The sequence below is a fragment of the Anarhichas minor genome, unplaced genomic scaffold (assembly GCF_050575085.1).
Source record: "Anarhichas minor isolate MPS153535 unplaced genomic scaffold, ASM5057508v1 ptg000024l, whole genome shotgun sequence".
NCBI classification, from domain to species: Eukaryota; Metazoa; Chordata; class Actinopteri; order Perciformes; family Anarhichadidae; genus Anarhichas; species Anarhichas minor.
Genome location: NW_027466470.1, coordinates 13,580,765 through 13,604,621, shown reverse-complemented (window position 1 = coordinate 13,604,621; position 23,857 = coordinate 13,580,765). Strand labels below are relative to the sequence as shown.

Sequence of the window (23,857 nt, the reverse complement as noted above, 5' to 3'; positions counted from 1 at the left end):
CTGACGTCATCTCTAAGCGACAACGTGAGCTGCGTTCACAGAGTTGGGAAAATGCACGAGATCTCCCCGTCCACCCCGGAAACAGACTATCGAAGAATGTTTACTTTTCACATAAAATCCCGTTATCACACCGGGTTTCACAAATCGTGCACTGCAAAGTTGGACATAGTGTGGCGAAAACACAAACGTAAATGTATCTAAGTTTATGAAGTGCCTATGAGGAAGGCCCAGTCGCATGCCTCGGCCTACTCCTAATGCAGCATTTTGAGCTTTTGCACTCTCTTTATGAACTCTATTTGAATCTGTGAAGCTTCACAGCTTATGGTGGACACTTATATCAGACATATAAACCAAAAATGCAGCAAGTTGGGCACGACCTCTTCAGGGCTTCAAAAGAAGTATTCACTCAGAAGGCTGTGGCTTTAAACTATGAAGATAATAGGCAATTTCCCCGTGTGACTTGAATGCAGCACCGTGCCTTCACAATCATGATAGAATAATTTTCTTCTCAGTTACTAATATATTTCCTACATTATAAAAATAACCACTAACATGACAGATTGTCTGTTTTACTGTACATAGTTAAAGAAGAATGCTGAAATGTGCAGATTCACCTTTCAATCTACATTCATACCAGAGGGAATATTGTGACGCAGTACACCATGGAGTTTGTACGGGGCAATCAATCCTTAAAGACAGTTTTAATAAAATCAAAAGGTGAATATATTTTCAAAACTACTTTTAAGATAGCCAATATTGAAAGTGCAACCAATCCAAGCACTGCAAGACTGTTCGTTGTTTTCCCAATAAATCTTTATTTTTCAGTTTAAATAGCCGAAAATAAAAAATAAAACACAGGTGAATAAAACAATACGTCAATCATACATACAGCTACATGTGCATATCATTTATGGTTCCTGTTGAAGCTGTAAACCAACTCTGAAGACAAACCTAAAAGAGTAAAATAGATGCTTGTATTAATTGTTTTGTCATTATGCAATTCATTATCCTGAGAAATTCAGTATGAAGTCCTAATTTGAGTTAATTCAAGCAAACAATATTGCTTATGCAAAAATACACAAAAAAGACCCCATGCACTCTAAAAATGATATCAAAACCCGTCTACTCTCTGCTGACACAAAGAATATAAATGAAAACAGAACATGACGGCCTTGTTCTCTCACTTCAGGGGCTGAAAAACTTTGATAATTCTGACCGATACTGCAACAACACTTTTTGACAGACATTTTTCCTATAGAAGCATTTTTTTAGGCCAATCAAACCAAATCTCATCACATGAATCATTGCAAGCACAAGATTGCAGGCATAATGTCAAACCAAAGAAAGAGACTAAAATAACGAAGCCTGCAAGAGAGCAACCAAAGACGAGAACACAACAGTTTGGGCTTTTCTTTTTCACTGCTTCGTGTCTTTGGCTCCGTCGGGCCTCTCAGGGAGCAACGGAGAAAATACATTTCTGATCAGTAATTAGTTCTGCCCCCCCCCACTGAATAACTTCCCTACATTAACTATTAAATCTGAGCTACTTCAAATAACATAACCCCACACTCAAAATGACACAGAAACACATCCAACAGTAACCAGAAGAAAACACAGCAAAAGATCAGTTTCTTGTTACCAAAACTGTTCACGTGAGGGTTTGACCCACTGACGCAGCTTTGCCAGCCGGTCCTCCAGACACAAAGTTCTCTGGCATCCCGGTCAACACTAGTCTTTCTTCTCAGCGAGCTGAAAACGGATCCCGATGTAGGTCAGCGGCCCATCGGTAAAAAGGGACGAAAAGCTTCCGATCGTGTTCCGGCATGCACAAGAACTTTGAAAACATCGTCCTGTGACATCCCGTCGTATCGAAGCCCGGGCAGATTGTGAAACTTGGAAATGTCTGATTGAATGGGTTGTTCCTCAATCTACTGGTGAGCAACACCCGGTTACAATTAGGGAAATAAAGATATGCGAGAGAGAGAGAGAGAGAGAGAGATGCTGAGTAAAGTTTGGAGGTGTTTGCACCAGTGCAAATGTTGCGATTGTTAAAAGTGGTATTAACCCCACAACACTGTGTACTGTACAGGAGGCCGGACAACTCAAGAGGATGAAGTAATATTCTCTGACAGTAAGGTTTTAGGTGATAATGAAAATGATAACGGAGGAAACTGGTGACTTTTGTGCTGGTGCAAATCTGACTACTTCTGACTCCTCTACAATAGTGCATCGATTTTCGCCTCTGAAAATAATTCAGAGACCCGGGAGACACAACAACAGCTCTTTTCATTGGTTTAGAAGTGGGAAGCTTCAAATCTTTCTTGGGTGTCGACCCAAGAATTTCTGGCAACCCAGAGAGAAAAAAAAAAAACGGGTAGCATGTGTCAGCCACGGTTGGGGTGCCGTTTAAAAAGCTTGTCACGACTCCTCGTTGCCCGAGTCGTCTTCGTCGTAGCAGCAGTCGCCGTCCTCGCCGTCCACGTCGTCGTCGTCGTAGTAATAGTCATAGAAGAGGTCGGAGCCTTCGTCGGGGGCCGGGACCCGCGTGCGGATGCAGTACTCGGCCAGCGTGGTGGGCACCTTCACGCCGTCGCGCTCAGCTTCCGCCTTGGTGGCCAACACCTGTTTTCTGAGGGAGATAGTGAAGAAGACATAGGACGACTGGGCACTTGACAAAGAGGCTTTTTAAACGCGGCCTACTCTTGTGAGTGCGAGTGTTTACCTGATGATCTCTACGTATTCCCGGTCCTTGCCCCTGCTGTCCCTCCATTTGCGGTACATGACGGAGGCGTCCACGTTGGCGGGGGAGAAGGTGTTGGGTTCATTCAGCAGCGAGATCACACTCAGCAAAATCGTCCTGGAAGAGAACAAAAAGGTGAAAAAATATGAATATATATACTTAAATTATAATGATATAAAATGGCAGTTTTTCAACAGGATATCAACACGTGAATTGTATATTTGATTATCAAATGTGAACATGTTATTTGTTATTTGTATATCCATCAACTAATAAATAACACCCGACATGAAATCCCCCATTTATGATGATTCGTATACAAACATTTAAAGAATAGCTTATAACATACTTTAATGTAAGTGTGCGCAGCTATAGGGATATTTTTAAGAGTTTATTAATGTACAGTATTCATCAACAATTGTAACAATATTATACAATATATAACAATTATATAAGAAGCTTATAATGGCGAGATCTTTTTAATATAACTATATGTTTATTATTGAGGTCTTAGTTAGTTATTATTAGTTAGTTATTGTTCCCTTGAGGAAAGTTATTATCACCACATATGTGACTCATTCACATAGATACTACATACCATAATACATTTAATCCCCACATATTTGACATGGTGTTGATCATTTTGGTCAGATATAAATGTAAACTAATAACCTATTGTTCCACACACTATGAGCTGCTCTATTGAAGAACACAACATCATTTTGTAATGTATTTTTATCATAAGATCTAATGGTGTTTGTTGTGCCCGAGTAAGATTCAAGTGGTTTCAGTTAAGCACAGCATGTATTTTTAGCCGTGATGGAGAATTTCTTGATGTCGTGGCTCTTAATAAATTATTGTTTGATAAATAATTTAGTAAAAATGGAACTCTGACACGAATCCACCACAGGCCACTTTTGATTCAAACAAACAGTTGAAATATTTTAACTTTTTTTAACTGCTTGGTAACGCCTCCACATTTTTACAGATATACAAATATTGCGCAACTACCCAACATACAAAGGGAGCTATCTAATGACAGCACTGGCCAAAAACAGGTCACATCACACACATGTGGTACTGAAGGGACGCCACCGAAGACACGTGGTAAGGGTGTGAGTCAGGTCAATCATTGAGGTGGCTGAGAGAAGACAAAGAAGGGAGGCACCCAGAAAGGACAGACACACGAGGAGAGATATTGAGGGAGAGTGCTAACCGGACATTCTGGGTGGGATTCCACCTCTCTGAAGGCAGCTCTCCGCTCTGCGGGTCGTCCACTGGAGGGTGCAAAATAGAGATGCACACGTCTCCATTCTAAAAAAAACAGAGGAAAGCAACTCGTTTATATTATGAGATTCATCGTGCAACACGTGAAAGACGTTGAATTAAATGTAATGATATGAAATAGAATCAGGGTTTGACACGTTACCTCATAGATGTTGGGGTGCCACATCTTGGTGAGGAACCGGAAGGCAGGTGGGGAGTAAGGGTAGTCTATAGGGAACTTGATCCGAGCCTGGGACACACAACATGTGGTTGAACACTGTATTACTACAATATAGATATATATACACTTTATTCATCCCCAGGGGGGAATTTGTACACAATATACACATTTTACTGACACACTTGATTGTCATGCAAGTTTTTCCATGTAGATTATGTGATGTGTAATATTTGAAGAACTCATAATGTAAATGCTGTATTTAATGTGTGGTGTGTGGTGTGTGTGTGTGTTTTAATGATCTGTCAGATGTGCCACCTTAGTGGACAATAAAGTCGTATTCTTACCTTAAAATAGCCCCCTTCATAATGAGTGTTTGGGGGCCCGAAAATGGCCACTTCCCAGTTGTACATGTCAGCCTCGTCCACCAGTGTGATTTTGAATCCCTCGACGGGCTCCTCCTGGAGGCTCTTCATTTCCAACATGAGTGCTTTCTGTGAACTGGCTACATGAGTGTGTTGCGCCATACTGAACTAGGGAGCTTTCGAGATTATGTGGAGTCAACAGCTGACCCGGGTTGTTTACACGATCGCGGCTGAGTTACCCTCACGAGCCCTCAAAACAACAACTCAAAAAACACCTGTCTGTTTTCGACGTTCGGAGACAATGAAACAGGCCAAACCAGACGGGCTGCGCATAAATCAAACAAAGGTTGCGTTGATTTTCCCCCAAAACAATCAGGTGAATTATTTACAAGTGCGATCAATACGTAGAAATTGGTGAACTGACCAAACCATTGTGGCTGACCAGCGCCTCCAGCTTTAGTTGATCTACCCGGCAGGGCAGCCGCGGATATAAGCCGTAAATCTACTGGTAGCTGCTGGCTAATGTAAACTAGCTCACAAGCCTCACGGACCAGCTGAAGACCAGTTTACCTCCGCGTCAATAGTTTATAACTCCGCACGAGAGTCAGACTAGACCAGGAAACACAACCACTGATCCGAAATGCTAGCGAACACAAACTCTGACGACAAGTCAGAAGTGTAGTTTAAAACGGCCGAACGGGAGAACGGGAAAAGAAGAATGTTGCTGAAAGGAGTCTTCTCTCCCCTCAACACGGGCAATGGCGCTTTGTGTAGTCTGGGATTTGTAGTCCGCGCTTCATCCGCAAACACGACTTTTAACCGCACAAGCTAGAAAGAAAGCCACACAATAGTGTATAACAATAGCTGGTTATATGAAGAAAACGTTAACTAGGGGTAATTGGTTGATATGTCACCACAGTTAATATATATTATTTTAGGAGTAAACGGAGACAACTACATTTGCCTGACGTCACGAACATACGAACGTTGTTTGTGTTTCTGAAAAGCAGCTTTGACCTAATTTCACTCTCACGGTGTTTTACCAAAACAACATATTTCAATGGTGTTACATTGATTGTAGATGTCTCGTGCACTATACGTACTGAAATTAATCGAATTGTATGTATTATAATTAGTTTTCTCAATCTTTAGTCGTGACGTCTGAAATATGCGCCATTTTGTAGAAAGCCCCTTTAAAGTGGTTTCCTGCTGCCTGTCTGATCAATATATTCTGAAACCAGACAATTTACCACGCAGTTTTCATACGGGTATCAAATGTACGTAGATTTACATAATTACATGTTTTACAAACACACAGGTAAATGCTACACTGTGTAAAGACAGCCAACCGTTTTCTTTGTTACCTCGTATTTACGCGACAGTGTGCACGTAGGACCCCCGCATTGACGGAAAGTTCGTGATGGCTTCGAAATCACGACGTCGGTCCCGCTCTAAGTCCAGAAGTCGGAGCCGGGATCGGCGAACCCGATCCAAAGTAAGCAGGTCTCGATCTCCGGAGGAAAGGAGACGCCGCAGTCGGTCTTTGGATTCGAAAAGAACCGCCCGTGGACGGGTACGCTCGGGCAGCAGGAACTCCAGCGATGGCTCTCCTGACCGACGTGGGCCTCAACACAGGGACCGTCCAGGTTCCAGGAGCGACTCGGAGGGAGACAGGAGGCGAGGACCACACCGACCCAGCAGCAAGTCCAGGGCTCGTTCATCGAGGTAACTTTGTCTTTGCTGTCTGGTGCTAGTTGGTTGGTTTTGGGTGTTCACCACGTTTTGCGGCTCGAGTCGACCTGTTGTAATGGTGATGCCGGTTGACATTATGTCACGAGCTCATGGATTTGAATACACTAGAATAAGTAACGCTCGTGATAATCCGCGAATTTAATTGTACACGGAGCCAATGTGTCCCACAACATTTTTTGGTACTTTAAGGATTGTACGAATTAACAGGCTTAGTATTACACTTTTCCATAACCCGAGCACTCAAACGGGTTACATCCGTTTACTTCCCCTAGTAAAACCTCTCGGTATCGATACTGCGGAGGTATTTAAAACAATCAATAACAATTAAAACATATGAAACGGGAGTATTAAACACAGCCTGTCGATCAGGTGTACTGGTTTGCAGAGTTCAATTTACCCAAACCAGCAACCATTTTTGTTTATGCAACTTCCATTGCAGGCAATGATCCAGTATAACACATGCATATGTATGTAAACAAAAAAGACTTGTAGATATTAACTGTGTCAATCAGTTTCTGTTGCATCTGGATCTAGGTTTTAGACGGTTAACCTATCAACTCAAAATGATTCTGCCACAAACTGAATACCCCACAGCTCATACCATCTCGGTCATTCAAGAGTAAAGAACACATGTATTCATTTAGTCTCCATCCAGGAGTGGAAATGTACTAAATCACCTTTTTTCTGTCTCAGTTCTGATTCAGGTGATCCCAAAGTGAGGAGGCCGAGAAAGGAAATGGAGAACCGGAGAGGAACGTCTCGAGAGAAGAGGAGGGAAAGGTCCCAGTCCAGCTCTGACTCCCATGATGGAAGCAGCGACACAGAAAGGAGAAAGCGGAAAAGCCCTGATCGAGAGAGTCCAACCAGAGACAGACCGAGGAGGGAGCAAGACAGAGATAAAGACAGAGATAGTGAGAGCAACAACAGAGACAAGGGAAGGAAAGGAGACGGAGACAAAGACAAAGGCCAAGAGCGCAGGAAGAGGAGTGACGACAGGGAGCAAGGGAGGAGCGAGAGAAGCAGAGAGACGGCCGACAGAGGGAGAGGGAGGCAGCGCTCCAGTTCACCCGAGTCGTCCGACAGCTCAGAGTCTGATCACGGGGGCCGAGTGGTCAAAGAAAAGGAGGACAAGAAAAATCAGAGGGAGATGATGAAAGCGCTGGAGACACCAGAGGAGAAGAGGGCCAGGAGACTGACAAAGAAGGAAACAAAGGAGAAGAAAAGGAGAGAGAAGATGGGCTGGAGCGAAGAGTACATGGGATACACCAACGCAGACAATCCCTTTGGCGACAACAACTTATTGGGCACGTTCAAATGGCAGAAGGTGAGTTGGGGAGCAGTTTCCAACAGCATTTGATGAGTTATTGTAAATTGTATTAGTCAATTTGTATGCAGCCCCAGATTTTTTGAAAAGTTTCCTGTCCTAGCTCTGAGAATCTCATTTTGTGTGTGTGTTTCTTTTCAGGCGTTGGATAAGAAAGGCATCGGCCATCTGGGAGAAAAAGATCTTAAAGACAGGAACAAATGCATCCAAGAGGAGAACCGCAGAGAGCTGCAGAAGGTACGAGCTGTGTTTTGTGGCAGTATAATGTTATGAGTTATGAGTAACGACCGTTTCATTAACCAAACTTTACGTTGCGTATGCAGGTGAAACAGCTGCGTCTGGAGAGGGAGCGAGAGAAGGCCATGAGGGAGACGGAGCTGGAGATGCTTCAGAGAGAAAAGGAGGCGGAGCATTTCAAGACCTGGGCTGAACAGGAGGACAACTTCCACCTGCACCAGGCCAAACTAAGGTAAGTGTGCATCCACGATTGCTGTATATCCTCTTTTCACGTTGGAGGATTTCTGCTGCTGTTCGGTTTTCTTGCACAATTCCAGTTAGGTTCAAGTGTTCCTTAATAAATACAGTGTACGCGCTGACTCACAGTGTTGTGTGTATTGCGTGTCCAGGTCTAAGATCCGAATCCGCGATGGTCGCGCCAAACCTATTGACCTGTTGGCGAAGTACATCAGTGCAGAAGACGACGATCTCGCCGTGGAGATGCACGAGCCTTATACCTTTCTCAACGGGCTAACGGTCACCGACATGGACGACCTGCTGGAGGACATTAAGGTATGAGGTTGTGTGTACGTCGAAGTGTAAAAGGCCTTAAAATATCTCTAATCACACGGGTCGCTTCTTTAGGGGAGATGTAGTAACAAGAACAAGGGCACCATGAAGATTGCGGCCTCTTTTTACTCTTGTAAAATGTCCAGTTAACGCACATAAAACACGTCACGTTCAAATAAACAAACTCGAGATTCTGATTCTGATTGCATCACTTTCTCAGCGATTGGACAACCTGCTGTAATCACCTTAATGTTAACATTAATTGTGCAAGTTATAGCCATTATATTTAGATATTTGTATGTGATTACAGCATCGTTCAAATTATTCTGGTGGTGCAAGATATTTGTAGAAAAACCAGACAATCCCACTTATAGTCGGTGCAGTCTGTGATGCTTTCAACAGATTCATCTTTCTGTCCCAGAGTTAGATCTGTCTGCCGTTGTCTTTTTCTGTTAACTGCCACCGAGGGGCACCAAATCACAACATTTAAATAAAGAGTATTTAAGATGATGAGTTACAATGTAGGGAAAAGCAGACGCATCATTGATCTTGAATGATCACTCAGCCCAAAGTGTAGACTTAAGGTGTGCTTCACACCTGTTGTTCGTTAAAAGCGCTCCATCTGTTTGTGGTGAACTGAGTGTTGTTGTGCTGGTAGGTGTACATGGAGTTGGAGCAAGGGAAGAACGTGGACTTCTGGAGAGACATGACGACCATCACCGAGGACGAGATCAGCAAACTGAGGAAACTGGAGGCTTCTGGGAAAGGACCAGGTACGTCATTGTCCCTGCTTTGTTGCTACGTGTGAAGTTACATTTGCAGCAGTGCTCCTCTGACTAATAACTCAACTTGTAGCCGTCTCTGTGTACTTTATGTGCAACATGTTCCCCACATTTTTCCCCTTTTATCTTCGATGGAATCTTTTGATTTCTCAGGTGATCGTCGTGAGGGCATCAACACAGCTGTGAGCATCGATGTCCAGACGGTGTTCAAAGGAAAGACGTACAGCCAGCTGCAGGCGCTGCACCTGAACATCGAGACAAAGATCCGGGCTGGAGGATCCAATCTCGATGTCGGTTACTGGGAGAGTCTGCTGCAGCAAGTCAGAGTCTACATGTCCAGGGCAAGGTACCAATGTGGGGGGAGCCCTTACTGTGTTTATGCTGTTTTAATCAGTTCCACATTTGGCTTATAGACCGTGGAGAAGTGTGTGTAAAACTACTTTAATTTTATGTCCCAGGTTGAGAGAGAGACATCAAGATGTGTTGCGTCAGAAGCTGTTCAAGCTGAAACAGGAACAAGGGGTGGAAAGTGAACCTCTGTTCCCCATCATCAAAGAGGAGACGAGGAGTGAAGCTGAGTAAGTTACCTCGAAACAACACAATACACATTCTGAAACTGTGGGGACACAAAGGCTCAGTCAGATGACAGTGACCTGGCATCCAACTTTCACCTGACAATGTGTCAATTCTCACTTCTGTGTTTCAAAAAAAAAAAAGGGGGACCACAACAGAGGAGGCTGGTCAATCCTCCACAAAAAACAAGAACAGAGAAACCGAAGAGGAAGCAGGTCCATCAACATCCTCAGCAGGAAACCAAGATGAGGAAGGAGGAGACAAGGGTGAGAAGAAGAATGACGAGAAAGAGGGCGAGGTGGTGGAGGCCGTGCTGACGGAGGAGGACTTGATCCAGCAGAGTCAGGCGGAGTACGACTCCGGTCGCTACAGCCCCGCGCTGCTCACGACCTCCGAGCTCCCGCTGGACTCGCACACGACCACGCCGGAGGAGGACGCGCACAGACTGGACTTAGCGCGCCAACAGCTACAAGTCACAGGTATGAGATTATTAACAGAAACGAAGACATTAAAAGCTTCGAAATCAGAGTCAGAAAACTGGTCAAATTGTGAAAAATACAGTATTTGTAAAAAGAAAGGAATGGGTTTGTAAGTATGTGATATATGTATTGTTTCTCCCCCATCTCACCCACTGTTGCTTCTTTGACCTCTCCATCAGGCGATGCCAGCGAGAGCGCCGAGGACGCCTTCGTACGTCGCGCTAAACAGGGCATGGGCAACGACGAGGCCCAGTTCAGCGTGGAGTTTCCCGTCACTGGGAAGATGTACCTCTGGGCGGACAAATACCGTCCCAGGAAACCCCGCTTCTTTAACAGGGTCCACACCGGCTTCGAGTGGAACAAATACAACCAGACGCATTACGACTTCGACAACCCCCCACCCAAGATCGTCCAGGGTTACAAGTTCAACATCTTCTACCCGGACCTGATCGACAAGCGCTCCACGCCGCAGTACTTCCTGGAGCCCAGTCCCGACAACAAGGACTTCGGGATCTTACGGTTCCACGCTGGCCCTCCGTACGAGGACATCGCCTTTAAGATCGTAAACAGGGAGTGGGAGTACTCGCACCGACATGGCTTCCGCTGTCAGTTCTCCAATGGTATCTTCCAGCTGTGGTTCCACTTCAAGAGGTACCGCTACAGGAGATAGAGGCCACAGACCAGGATGGACCAAAACCCCGGTTGCAGGGTGTTAACCATACTTGCTTTATTATGTGGGCTGTACAGTCGATTTGTTTTATTGTTTTTAGCTGCTCTAAACACCAAAAAGCAGTTTGTTAAAGCTACAAATTTTTCTGTACCGTTGTCTGAAAAAGTATTTTGTAATGTAGTCAGAAAATTACACATTAAAGATGTTTTTCCTCCTTTTTACTCGTTGCACGTTTCCATTGGTTGATGGTTTTTTGCCGTGGACACCAATTTAAAACATTTCATCTGAGAGTTACAGAGTTAAAACATCGAACATCTGAAATTTGGTCCGTCTTCACAAAGAGACTGAATCACGTACACTAAAGTACAAAGATGATTTATAACTTCAGGTGTCTTCCACATCTGTTCTTCACATTCTTGGCAAGTCCAGTCTTGTTTGAAAACTAGTAAACCCTGTTGGCAATATTTCGATACACTGAAACAACTCGAGGACCAGGTAGAAAAGGTTTAATACAATAACACAAAGTCCTGGCAGCTAGTGGTTAGAACTGAAATGGCTCAATTTCAGCTATTTTACATCTCCCTGTGAAAATCATACCAATCTAAGATGTATCTAAATATATTTAGATTGAAGATATTTCAAATCAATAATGGGATTTAACAATTAGTAGAAAGCTAAAACACTTAAATGTACGCACAATTGTAAAAACACAAAGTAAAGCAGAAATCCAAATGTCTCATAATTAATCAAGAATCTTTTAGTGGCTTAAAGTTTCAACCACTCAATGTTTTAAGCTCTCATTGAGCATTCAGCGCAAACGTTACAGATGAACTGATGAATCCAATAGTTCTGCCCAGAAACAAAGGGTTTGGGTCATTTCTCAAACTTCCGCGGCGCTCAATGGGAACGCGCTCGTCATTTTCATATTACTGACTCGTCATCAATATACTGGAGAGTGACTTTTGGGCTGTCGCTCCCCTCAGCCGCGCTGAAGGCCGCCTCCCTCCCCGTGTGGTTGGTACTACTGCTGTTGTTTGCTCCTGACACCAGGGCCTTGTCATCTGCCGGTGCACACCTCACTGCATCCTGGTAGGCGTCCAGACCACCCTGCTCATGGGTCTCCTGGGATCGCTTGGCATTTTTCTTTGCGCAGTTCCAGGGCAGCGGAATGTGGCCTTTGTAAAAGTTCCAAGCCAAAAGGGCAAGAAGAGCAACTACAAGGAGCCCGACTAAGGCCTGCAGTCCAGCCACAGAGGGGCCATCCATCTGGGCCTGGGGGAGAATCCCGTTCCGATTGCCAGATCCTGCTGGAGTCACGCTGACCAGGTACTCGGCCACAGTAGTTGTGTACATGTCAGCTTTGTGGCGCTCGACAGACAGGCAGCGGTACCGACCGGCGTCGGAGTCTGTGGCGTTGAGGATAAGCGCGGAGCCGTCTCGTAGAAGCTGAAGGCGAGTAGACGCCGTCAGAGGGCTGCCGTCCCGCCACCAACTGGTTTTTGCCAGGTTGGAAGGCGATGGGCATTGGAGCTTCAGGTTTCCCTCAGGCCAGATGGACCGATTCATCGGCTTCACGGGGTCTGAAAACGAAACAGAGGTCCTTCACGTAAAAACACATTTAGATTTTTAACAACCCACGATCAACCGCAAGTTATGGTTCTTTCATGTTTAAGGAGTGTAAAATGATGCAAACCCTGCCAGGTGCAGTTTAGGTACGTGATGGTGTGCACTAACTCACCTGCATCTGGGCAGAGAGAGGCATCGCCCTCTTTCACACTTTGGATTAGTCCTCTGAAGCAAAAGATACAAGGATTGAAATTTAGTTTGGATAGAACCGATAGCAGCACTTGCTCTTGGGACGGCGGCCTACCTCGGTGAATCAGAAAGGAAAACACATTCCCGAACAACTTTGTCCCAGCCGCAGTACGGGTCTCTGGCTAGAACACAGTCCATACAGGATGAGGACCTCCCACAGGTGGCCAGTGGCATCTGTGCTGCTCCGTAGTCTGAGCCGGCGTAGAGCTGACCCTGTTTCATCACACACAGAGCAAAGGCACTGATGTCGGTGCTTTACCGTAATATACGATGACAGCACACTTGAATAGTGATTTAAAAGTTATATAGGGTTTTTTTTTTAATTACCGTGACATTGGAAAACTTCAAAATCTTGATTGGCTCTAGGGGATTGAAGAGTTGCACCTCCTCTATGATGAACATCTCTCCATCGTAGTTCACCGCTTTCAGCATTGTGCCTTGCTCTTTACGTATAAAAACAGACACATGCTATATTTACATGCGGTCTGATGCTTATCACTGATGTAAAGTTATGAAAAGCAGCAAAGTGAAATATACACAGGAAGTGGCAGTGTGCTGCACCGATGCACAAACCTGTGCCGATGAACATCACGGAGTACTTCTCTCCATCCGCTGCCTGCACTTGGTTGACTATGATGCGTGCGAATGTAGCTCCCCTTCGCACCAGAAGAGGCTTGTCTCCTATTGGCTGGATAGCTTGGTCCATGAGGGGCTTATCTTTGACAAATTGAAGGGTCCGGTCTGGGAGGTCCAGGGTCTGATTTATGCCCGCTTTACGAGCCGCATTGTCTATACACTGGCGGGGGAAGAGGGGAAAGAAAGAGAGAACAGAGTCGGAGAACAAAAGGAATCAGTTTCCTACTGGGACACTCGTGAGCCCCCCTTCAACAGAGTTGCCTTTTGCGTTTTACCTTTGTTTGCAACACACGCACACACACACACACTGAATAGTGGGCAGACTCACAGATCCGGGCCGAGGGACGGGCACATCTCCACTGTACATCACCCACTTAACAAAAGAGGTTTCTACGGGGACTGGGGTCTTGTACTTCCCCTCTGCAAACACTCTGCTGATGTCAGACACGCGGTACGCACACACTGCAGACAAGTCCGACGTGCCCCTGAAACAGACAGAAGATGTGAGCCAAGTGGTGTGCCAAAGACCACTAAAGAGAAAGAGACCCCCGCTCCCTCAAAACACACAAACACGTTTGTCAATTCAAACGTACGACTGTGGTGTGAAGACGGCGTAGAACAAGCAGTCCTTCCAGTGCTGCTGCGGGTTACACAAGTAGTAAGTGTCCTGGATGATGTACGGCAGCTGGGACTCCAGCACTGGACAGTCCATCCTGGCCTTCAGGAAGGATGTCCATTTCTTCTGCAAGGTCCTCTGACCTCCGAGGTCTCCCTGGGAGCACAGAAACCATACGCCGAAGTGGAAAAACACGAAGACAAAGGGGATGCACAATCCAGCATCGGAAAGGGAGGAATGAGCACAACTGAGGAAGCGCTGTTTATACGTTATTGTCGTTTTGGGGAAATGGAGCTGCAACAAAATAAGTGCACGCAGGATGAACTTTTGTTTACCTTGCAGACACGGGCCACGCGGGAAACCACCAGCTTGTTGTAGCAGTCGCACTCCACAGCTGTCTCACTGAAGAACAGGTACACCTTGTCATCGTCTCCCTCCTCACTCATATAACTCTCTGGCATCTGAGTCATGGAGACAAAGCTGGGCTCTGACATAGAGAGAGGGGGGGGGGACATCAACTTTGACTGAGCTACTGAGCAAATCAAGTTCAAAGACAGAGTGAAGCCCTTGCATACACTTCCTGTAGCATCTTACAAAAGAACACATCTACCTATCTTACCATGAAGCCAGGAGCTCTTGAACTCCGTGCGTACGGAGGTGGGAGAGCTGCGCATCAGGACGGGTTGAGAGCCCAGAAAGTTCATTGAAGTGGCTGAGTACAGGTTGTTTTCTGGAAAGACATGACCGATTGGGACACAGTGGATTAGAATTGTTAACCGTTTTTCTTCAACGTCTCATCCGCTGTATTGCTACTCACCAACCATGATGGAGGCATATCTCTGGAACGGATCAAAAGGACACTTCCCTTTGCCGTCCTCTCCTTTCTTCTCAAGCGTCAGCTTTCCATTTGCGTAGGACTGCACAGACAAACAGAGGCACTGCAGCTCCCAAAGTCTGTACATCCTACAGTTCTTTTAAATATCATCTTGATGTAATAAACTACACAGCATCAATGTATACAGTATGGAATGTGAAGCGAGCTAAACGAGCACCGTGGCTCTGAATTTGTCTCACCATGTAGTCACACTCGGGATCAAAAGCATTGGTTCCACACACATACATCCTATTATCCTCCGTCTGGTGCAGGATCCTGATGTAGTTCTTGCACTGAGTCTGTAAATGCATTTTAAAAAGCACAATGACTACATCGACTCAATATGCAATACATTTTCAAGAGCAGAAGTCCAAAAAGGGGCCCACCTCAGGGTCTTTTCCTTTGTTTTTACACTCATCTTCTTGCTGTTGGCTCACTTCCCATTTAACCTAGAAGAGTAAAAAAAACAAATTTAGTTCTGTTTTTCAAGTTAACGTGTTTTTCTTTGTATCTTTCGGCATATACCGTGCCTTTCTTTGACGGTTGGAAGGTACGGGAGCAGGGAGGACATGCCACAAAGGCACCCAGAGCAAACCCTTCTAACCATTTACACCCTTTACTATATAATAATATAAGTGTAACAAGCAGGTAAAATGTCCTTCCAGATGCAACTGAGGTGGAGGTGTAACAGCTGGAGTCAGACTTGGTTTTCGTATGTGTTGATTGAATCTGAAGTGCAGAAGGTGTTACAACATAGTGCAACGCCGTTTGCCTGCCGAGGCTTGCAGGCAGCCCGGCACAACACTAACGTTTGCTCTTCAAAGATTTCTTAGCCCCGGGCCAAGAAATTCACAGATAAGAGTATCGCGATCAGAATTGGCCTTAACTGCATTGTTAACGTCGGTGCTCTTACCGAACCAAGTTTCTTGGAGATGTCCTTGAGGTCGAGCGCATACACTGCCTCCCTGGCACCCAGCAGCAGCAGGTCCAGGTCTTCTCTCAGCAGCATGGTGGAGTAGTTGAACACTCCCTCCTCATGAAACAGGTGGCCATTGTCCCCTAAAAGCAGATGATGAATGATTAACTCAGCAAGCTATATACCCGGTTTCCCAATGCCCGAGCTTACTCAAACCACATGAGTCAACACAGGTTGGAACACTGAAAACCGAGGTTACTACACAAGACGGAAAGCAACACTCACTATGGTAGGGCACAGATCTACGGGGGACACAGTCCAGTGGCGAGTCTTCTTCCAACGTCCGAGCCAGGGCCAGCAGCCAAAAGACACAGAGAGGCAGCAGCGGATGCATGGCTCTTTTGTTCAGACTAAGAGGAATTAAAGCTTTATTGTTCCCTCAACAGTTACTCATGCAGGGGGCAAAGATTGCGAGCGGCATCTATGACGTGGTGAGGTCTGTTCTGAGTGAAGGGCACGGGCCCCTTTACTGGCCCCGCTCAGCGGGCTGTCCATGGTGAGATGGATGGCACAGACCAAAGAAACGATGCCAAGGAGGGCTGAAAGACACAACGGTGCACGAAGTGTCACAATCGGGTCACCTGACGTAGGAGGCCTGACCGAAAAGAGACTTTAAAAAATAAAAAAAAATCACACGGCAAATATGAAGACAGCATGTGAAGAGAGACATTTAATTTGTTTAAAAAACAAAAGAGAGAGAGAGAGAGAAGAAAAGAAGCAGAGGAACAGCCAGAAAGGGCAGAGTGAGCTAAAGTCGGCAGTAATTCTGTCAGTGCCATAGTGATGTTAATGCAGGGCCATGAAAGGCATTCAGCAGGGTGCAGGGACGTCAGCTCCAGCTCTCCTGCGGCACCAAACACAGGCACACAATGAGGGATTCACAGAGAGCGCTCAAGGCCTGTGCAGATGAGAGAGGAGCTCTTGCACCAATTTTGTTGCAAGCGCAGTTGCACACACAGGAAACATGTTGGTTTGACTCGTCATTACCACTAAACCCCATTGACTATTGTTTTCTATGGCTTCATCCAGCAGTTTACAGCCTGCTGAGTGGGTGTGTACATTAGGTGCTTCTTTCCCAAGAGAGGTGTGCCGTGTTTGACTGATGAGCTGCGGCATGTCAGAGAATGCAGCCCTGATAACATGTTTCACATATTTGGCCCTGGGAGCCAAAAGCCAGCTACACTCAAAAACGTCCTGCCAACACACTAACGCACACACACACACACACACACACACACACACACACACACACACACACACACATGCATTTATGCGCCAAATGTCCCCCAGCAAGAACAAGCTCGTCGGCCAGTTCGGCTTTAGGCATTTCAAGTTGAAAAACGGAGCTTTGTGCAATTCAAGCTTGCGAGTTGTTTTAGTTTATTAGAATACAATGTGTTGTTTAAACTAAGTTTTACTAGATGTACTACAACAAAAGCTGTCTCACACACACACACACACACACACACACACACACACACACACACACACTCACACCCACAGAAGTAATGGCAAAGTGCACGAGCTCAAGCAGTTAACCGTCAACACACTCAAAGTTAATCACTTACCTGCGCACTGACACGCCCAAGACTGCGGAGACTTCCATGAAAAGAAATGAAAAAAAAATCACAACACCTGTTTAATAAGCGTAATTTGTGGGAACCATTACCTTTTCATGAACTAACAGGCTGGTAGTAACAGTAACTCATACCACTCACAAACGGCTGAAGAGGGTGATTAGTCCCTCACACACGTTACTAATGCCCGGCGTCCGCTGAAATGTGAAACTTCGATCCGCGCGAGCTTAAGGTTGTAAAGTTGGAAACGGCTGCAGCAGGTTTGTGTTCTCTAACCTCAGACCGCAGAAAAAGTGTCTCTGAATACGACTCGGCAGCCAGTGTGTCTCTGTCGGGTCCTCTCAAAGCCACAGCAGTCATCCGTTATTGTAGAGACGTCCCGCGGTGAGTGAGGAGGACCTGAGTGTCTGGCTGCTGCTGCTGCTGCTGCTGCTGTTGGCCCCGCAGGTTGTTTTTGGTACTCGCTTCAAACGGCCGTAAGGGCGGCGTAAGACGCTGATCTCAGGTCTGATTAAGTTTGCATTGTCCTCGTATACTTGTATCCGTCGGTGGAGGGCACAGCTGATTCAGGATGGTCGAGGTTGAGGATAAACGCAGCTGGGGGGGGGGGGGGGGGGGGGGGGGGGGGGGGGTTGTCGGAGTTGCCTGTCCTGCATGGTGTCTTATCAATGCATAGGATGGATTATATAAATATGCATGTGTAATGTATTATACACAATATTATACTTAACCATATACTAATTTATGAAATATAGTGGAGCCATTACATTTTATTTCTGGTTGATAGAATATAACCTCCTGCAAAATATACAATCCAATTCTGTGTCTCTGTTATTACAGGTTTATGGAGCAGTGCATGTATACAGGCCACATCACACTCATCTTGGCTCTAATGTGTGGACATCAAGTCCCTCCATCTTACATGTTTGTCCTCTTTTTTCATTTATATTATTTTCATTTTACAAATTTCACAAATCAAGACAAAAGACAAAATAAATAAAACATTTAAAAAAATACCATATTCTCATTAAAAAAAGATAATGGTGGATTAGATGTCAATTTTAAAAATTGTAGAGAATTTTGCTTACGAAGGAATAAAGAGAAACGTGGCTTGTTTCAGAGTTAAATAAGAGTAGTTGTTTCATGTAATGATTAAAGTAATCTATTTAAAAAAAATTTAAATATGGAGTTTTTTTTCCAATATAAATGTATCTGAAGGTGTGTGAGATCATGGTAGATTATCTAAACTGAAGGAACGAGGAAGACTGAACAAAAATACAATAACCTTCATGTTAAACTGTAAAAAAACAAAAAAAAACAAATGACTTTTGCAAACTTTGCTGAAACTTTTAAGCCCAACCTATCAATTCACAAGGACAAATCAAATCCATGCAAAACCATTTAATGCCCCTGATATCTAACAAACACTGTTCTTTGATAGCGATCGAGTAGACACGACACATCATGTACAAACATACAGGAAACTGTTCATCGTACGAGGACACGTATGAGTCAGTCGATCACAGTTTGCCACTCAGACACAAATCTACTGGCCGATTGGCGTAACAAATGTCATTGTAGAAACACACGCTGTTATGTTTAAGCACCTTCAGACCTGTAACAAATTATAATTTTGTTACAAAGGCAGACAAGTGGTACAACACTGTGATGAAGCCAAGAGGCTGGTTCAGTGTTTTGTACTTGTGTACTTTGTAAAGACTGATGTGCTGATAAGGTTTCTGTCCCTTTAGTTGACAGACATTCCACTGGAGGGCAGTCGCACATACGAGTACAGTTCATTAGCTTGAAGAGGAACAGAAATCACCTGGAGTTCCCAGGCAGGTCTGAGCACCAGTGAGTCATTGCATCATACACAGTAGCACGGACACAGTATACGAGAGAATAAGGAAACACTGTAAAATAAGCACCAACAGTACGGTTAAAGTTGAGTCATAAATGAGCCACAACAGTGTCATTGAATCAACGATACATTAATAGTTGCTTATCAATCACAAATAGCACTCATGAGCAGCAGGCAGAGATTGTGCAGATTTTTAGATTGGGGCCAGCTCGACAGTGACGGACAATATTTCTTTTTCAGTCACGTTACATGTGATGATGATGAGGTGAGTGAGGAGAATTGCTTGAGCTGAAACCTGAGCAATCCTCCGTTATGTATATTTTCAGAGCAGATAAAGTGTCTCAGGCCTCCAGTGTTGATCTTTGCAGTCTGTGGTTTGCTTGTTCTTCGTCTCCAGTGTTGCAGCAGTAACATCAGCAGCTCAGCACTCAGACATGGGCTCAGACGAGAAAACATCAGTTGGCTCAGTCGGTGGTCCTGAATGTGTTAGTGCTTTTGTTTAGCTGCCAGATATATTGATTCAGTGAGGACTCTGATCTGAAGGAAGATCATTTGTTGTGGCACTACTTCTTTTGTAAACAGCTTTATGAAAGTAGACAAAGAACTAGTGGATTGTTACCCCAACCAAGGCAGGCTGCGCTTTATGAGGTTTTATGAACCTAATCCAGTGTTTTACCAGCCAATCTCGCTCTTATGGAGCGAACCAGAGTTCATTTAACCATCTAAGTCCAACATGTTGTATCTCCCTACAAGAAGGCGGCGGTATTTGTAGTCCCTTGTCTTCCACCTAGAAGGCACCGGATAAATACATAGCTGTGGTGAGAAAGGGTTTGGCACTGAAGATCGAGTATGGTGTGACAGGAGGTTGTTTCTTATGAGTGAATCACTCCTGACTGGCTCGTCTCTTCTCAAGCTTCATTTTGAGTTCCTCATTGAATGCTGTGGAAAGACAGAGGAAACACATCAAGTTATGTCTCTGTTATGTACAGTAGATTTACCTGTTTCTAGAAAAAAATATTGAATTGCTTTATTAAATTACTCCTCAGATTACTGAATGAGCCTTTTAAGAAAACCACAACTGTAAATCAGGATGGATTGCAGCAGGTGAGATGTGCATGAACTCACTCTGTGCGAGAGGTGAAGGGGAGAGGATGAGCCGTCTCATCGGGTTGGTGGGCGAGGCCGGCACTGGTGAGGTCAGGATGCGGCGGTCGGGGGCCGGAGACCTGGACAGGGGGCTGCCGGGCCAACGATCTGCACCAGAACAAAAAGCAGTGCTCGTTATTGCCGTCCGTCTGCGACTGTCTGCATGTGGTTTATGTGGCAGAGACGAACCCTGTTTTGGAGGCAGGGCGGGAGCCTTTGGCAGGGGGCTGGAGGGGGCAGTGTGGAGGATCCTTTCTCCGTTCTCATCATTGGCGGAAACGTATGCTGAGGACACAAACGGAATATAAATCGGGCAGCCTTATTGATTAAAATAATCTTGAGAATATGTGTGTGCTGCGTGGTCGCCTCACTGATATTCTCTTCGTACGGCTCCTCCAGCAGGAAAGGCTGCAGAGTTCCCGCTGTCTTCTCCACCAGAGCGTTGATGACCTCGTGAAGTGTAGCACAGGGGATCTGGAAGAGGGAACATGTTGTATTATACGCCTAAAGCAGCTAGTTTGTTGAGGCTGTTTACACACAGCACGAGACATTGTTGATTGTTGTCATCTCAAAGCATTACTCATATTTGTCATTTTCCTGTTCTATATTTCTTCCAAAACAATCTTTGTGCTGAGTTGTTGCCATGCCACCCCAAAAATCCCTTTAAGAAAAAACATAATATAGGTAAAGATACTAGCTATATTTACTTCTGACAAGTTGTCACCTGAGGCATCGATCCAATATGCCTGTTTTGTATCAGCACCAATACATTAAAGGAGATCAGGCATCTGCAATGATGTGACTGATTTACATAAAATTGATTATTTAATAGTGTTATTATAAAATGATGTGTTCTTGCAATCAGTCACATAATTTACGGTAAGTCGTGGACGCATGTTTTCAGTGCAGAGGTATATAGATAATAAACCTGGTAAAAGAGAGCAATGGTATCGGCAGCAGATACCCTGAATTAAGATATTAGAATCTGTATCCCGAGTGAAAAAGTTATATCGATGCATCCCTAACATGAGGTTTCTCCTGTCATTAAAAATGAATATCAGAGAAAGTGAATAATAGTAAAAATAATTACAGAATAATTCCACCTTTAGAGATGTTATAAGTGTTGAAGTGTATCTGCAAGTATTAAACACTCACAGGGTTTTCTACATCAATGACATAACCACCTTGGTCCCTCTGAGTCACACGGTAATGTCTGAACACTGACCTGGAGCAAAAGAGACAAACACATGAACTTGTAACATTTGCAGTGAATGTTGCGTCTGACTATATTTGCAGCTGTGGTGCTCAGATGTCCGGCGGGTGTTTACCCATTGAGGTCCTGCCTAGTAGTGACGGCCAACGAGCATCCATCTCTGCCTGGACGGAGCAACATGTTGCCACAGTCCGGGTGTCTCTCTAGAAGGACCTCGGCCTCTGTTCGAGACACCGGTCGAAAACACCTGCATGACGCACACATTAATGATGAGAACGCAGTCCTGCTCACACACTAAAAAGGTAGCACAGCTACAGTGCATCCTCTCAAGGAGAACTCACGGTGGGATCTCTCCTACTAAAGGCACGGAGAGGGGCGAGGGAGGAGCACGCGTGGGAGTGCGATTTCTCCGCCTGGACCTCTCTTTGTCCACCATCTCCTTCAGCATCTGCAGCTGGCCCGGCAGCAACGTGAGACAGGAGGGCACATTCAGCTGTGATTGGACAGAGGGGAGAATATTTTAAAGACGGCACAAGAGAGATAAAGATTGATGCAGGGACGCAGGCGTGCATACGATGAATATTTACATCCACAACGGAGTAGAGGAAACCTTTCCACAGCTCCCTTGATTCCAAGTTAGGTGCCTGGTAAAGACAACAGCAGTGTTACACCTTACAAAAACTGTTCATTTGTATGTATTTATGTGTGTGTGTGTGTGTGTGCGTGTGCATTACTGTGAGTTTGGTCTCTCCATCCTTCATGCGTAGGATGAGTCTGGCTGCCTCCAGGTTTCTGTCCCGGCTGCAGTCGTCCTTCAGGGACACAAACCCACTGAGGTCCAGCTTCTCCACATACTGTAACACACACACACACACACACAAACACGTTTCAGTGCCAGCTCACTATGATGCACAAACGACACATCATATCCAGTCTGAAACTTACATGACTGTCCTTGGCATTATTGAAGAAATACAAAGAATTCCCGCACAGACAGGTCCACAGTCGCCTGGCCGCCTGTCACACCCAGAAAGAAGCAGACATGAGAAACGAGAGGATACACTGCTGTCTCATGTGTGAAATGGATATTTCCCTTCTTTTTTTTAAATCACCCCCCATTTCCTGTCCCAGGAGATGAATAAGAAGTGAGCCACAGCTGCTGTCAATCTGTGGCCATGGATCAGTGCAATACCCTGCACCTGAGCCAGGCTCACATTACATGTCTATATTGCCTCCAAATGAGCTTAATGAGAGACTGGGCCTCGGGGGGGAGGGTATCCCATTCCGTATTTGTCACCTTATCAATAATTAAAAACAATATGCAAAAGAGTTTCTGATATTTTGACTGTATGCAACTTTGTATTTGAGATATTGGAGATGCACTTCAGGGATCAGGCTGTCAGAACAATATGTCAAAATGAGTGTTCTCTGATTTTGCATTGAATTCTGGGTGATGTAAATGCTTCGCAGACATACTGTCTTTTATGTGACATAGATGCCTAGTTATTAAGACACAGCCACAGATCCATCAAGCGACGTGATTTAAATGACATGCGAGGTCTGACAGCAACCGGGCTTCCACAATTCATACATTCCGTTAATGAACGGTTGCACACTATCCCCGTCAGATTCTTGCAAAAATCAGGCTCAACAGGACAACAAATCTGTGATCCGCTCCCCACCAGCACCAGTGTACAGTCTCGCCTCGCCCATTCTAACACAATAAGGAAGTTGACAGCTCTGTGGGAATGGGGGGGGGATCATAAACTGGTGTGCTAGTCACACACATACTGACCATCGCTACCCACTCAGCATGCACTGGAAACAACATGGCACTGCACCGGGGCGAGCCTACCTTTTCCTTCGGTCCTCGCTTTTCCAGGTATCCCTCGTAGTAGCAGGGCGGGAGCTGCGCCCGGGGTCCCCCCGGCCCGGAGCGCTGCCTGACGGGTGCAGCCGCCATGAGTGTCGCTGGCTGGGCACCGACCGAGGACAAAGGGGCGCTGAGTAATTCGGAGAGTGACACGCCTTCCCCGATGAGATAGTGCTGTGGCAATAATCCAACAGCTGGCTGCTGTAGCCTTCTGTGTCTGGGGGATCATGCAGATGGGTGGCTGTTCCGATTAGACATCGGATGGTTGGAAGATAAATGTCCAAAGTATACAGAGAAAACGAGCAAAAAAAAGAGCAGTTGCGCAAATGTCAATTGATGGATATAAATAAGAACC

The 23,857-nt window shown here is 45.2% G+C and overlaps 4 protein-coding genes across 4 annotated transcripts; 1 reads left to right on the top strand and 3 right to left on the bottom strand.

Annotated features, from left to right (window-relative positions):
• Positions 1–795: 795 nt before the first annotated feature.
• cdc34b (cell division cycle 34 homolog (S. cerevisiae) b) lies at positions 796–5,311 on the bottom strand. Its single transcript, XM_076097842.1, has 5 exons — positions 4,532–5,311; positions 4,170–4,256; positions 3,957–4,054; positions 2,723–2,857; positions 796–2,629 (listed from the first exon to the last, which is right to left on the bottom strand). The coding sequence occupies exons 1-5, from the start codon at positions 4,709–4,711 to the stop codon at positions 2,419–2,421; spliced, it is 711 nt and encodes a 236-aa protein (XP_075953957.1). The 5' UTR covers positions 4,712–5,311; the 3' UTR covers positions 796–2,418.
• Positions 5,312–5,926: 615 nt separating this feature from the next.
• Positions 5,927–11,136, top strand: cactin. Its single transcript, XM_076097772.1, has 10 exons — positions 5,927–6,274; positions 6,995–7,625; positions 7,767–7,862; positions 7,949–8,094; positions 8,252–8,414; positions 9,070–9,184; positions 9,347–9,539; positions 9,652–9,771; positions 9,911–10,245; positions 10,425–11,136. The coding sequence occupies exons 1-10, from the start codon at positions 5,970–5,972 to the stop codon at positions 10,913–10,915; spliced, it is 2,595 nt and encodes an 864-aa protein (XP_075953887.1). The 5' UTR covers positions 5,927–5,969; the 3' UTR covers positions 10,916–11,136.
• LOC142956271 (semaphorin-4E-like) lies at positions 11,117–17,937 on the bottom strand. Its single transcript, XM_076097773.1, has 16 exons — positions 17,686–17,937; positions 17,401–17,431; positions 16,058–16,371; positions 15,770–15,915; positions 15,243–15,305; positions 15,057–15,155; positions 14,800–14,899; positions 14,602–14,712; positions 14,318–14,469; positions 13,960–14,138; positions 13,695–13,851; positions 13,304–13,526; positions 13,058–13,173; positions 12,786–12,943; positions 12,654–12,706; positions 11,117–12,495 (listed from the first exon to the last, which is right to left on the bottom strand). Exons 3-16 carry the CDS (start codon positions 16,164–16,166, stop codon positions 11,837–11,839), a joined length of 2,325 nt encoding a protein of 774 aa, XP_075953888.1. The 5' UTR covers positions 16,167–16,371; positions 17,401–17,431; positions 17,686–17,937; the 3' UTR covers positions 11,117–11,836.
• Positions 17,938–18,795: 858 nt separating this feature from the next.
• stap2a (signal transducing adaptor family member 2a) lies at positions 18,796–23,856 on the bottom strand. The gene is made up of 11 exons (XM_076097425.1): positions 23,485–23,856; positions 22,575–22,646; positions 22,364–22,483; positions 22,217–22,273; positions 21,971–22,122; positions 21,745–21,876; positions 21,572–21,641; positions 20,788–20,890; positions 20,606–20,701; positions 20,396–20,524; positions 18,796–20,209 (listed from the first exon to the last, which is right to left on the bottom strand). The coding sequence occupies exons 1-11, from the start codon at positions 23,590–23,592 to the stop codon at positions 20,154–20,156; spliced, it is 1,095 nt and encodes a 364-aa protein (XP_075953540.1). The 5' UTR covers positions 23,593–23,856; the 3' UTR covers positions 18,796–20,153.
• Position 23,857: the final 1 nt, after the last annotated feature.

Excerpts from the sequence above, each read along its gene's own strand:
- cdc34b (XM_076097842.1), bottom strand. The coding sequence starts at position 4,711 with ATGGCGCAACACACTCATGTAGCCAGTTCACAGAAAGCACTCATGTTG. Across the intron at positions 2,858-3,956 it reads AATCCCACCCAGAATGTCCG|GACGATTTTGCTGAGTGTGA; the intron begins GTTAGCACTCTC and ends GTTCTCTTCCAG. Across the intron at positions 2,630-2,722 it reads GAATACGTAGAGATCATCAG|AAAACAGGTGTTGGCCACCA; the intron begins GTAAACACTCGC and ends TATCTCCCTCAG.
- stap2a (XM_076097425.1), bottom strand. The coding sequence starts at position 23,592 with ATGGCGGCTGCACCCGTCAGGCAGCGCTCCGGGCCGGGGGGACCCCGG. Across the intron at positions 22,484-22,574 it reads ATAATGCCAAGGACAGTCAT|TATGTGGAGAAGCTGGACCT; the intron begins GTAAGTTTCAGA and ends TGTGTGTTACAG. Across the intron at positions 20,525-20,605 it reads CGCCCTGCCTCCAAAACAGG|ATCGTTGGCCCGGCAGCCCC; the intron begins GTTCGTCTCTGC and ends GTTCTGGTGCAG.
- cactin (XM_076097772.1), top strand. The coding sequence starts at position 5,970 with ATGGCTTCGAAATCACGACGTCGGTCCCGCTCTAAGTCCAGAAGTCGG. Across the intron at positions 8,415-9,069 it reads ACCTGCTGGAGGACATTAAG|GTGTACATGGAGTTGGAGCA; the intron begins GTATGAGGTTGT and ends TTGTGCTGGTAG. Across the intron at positions 10,246-10,424 it reads CCAACAGCTACAAGTCACAG|GCGATGCCAGCGAGAGCGCC; the intron begins GTATGAGATTAT and ends CCTCTCCATCAG.
- LOC142956271 (XM_076097773.1), bottom strand. The coding sequence starts at position 16,166 with ATGCATCCGCTGCTGCCTCTCTGTGTCTTTTGGCTGCTGGCCCTGGCT. Across the intron at positions 15,306-15,769 it reads TCTCCAAGAAACTTGGTTCG|GTTAAATGGGAAGTGAGCCA; the intron begins GTAAGAGCACCG and ends TTACTCTTCTAG. Across the intron at positions 14,470-14,601 it reads CAAGAGCTCCTGGCTTCATG|AGCCCAGCTTTGTCTCCATG; the intron begins GTAAGATAGGTA and ends TCTCTATGTCAG.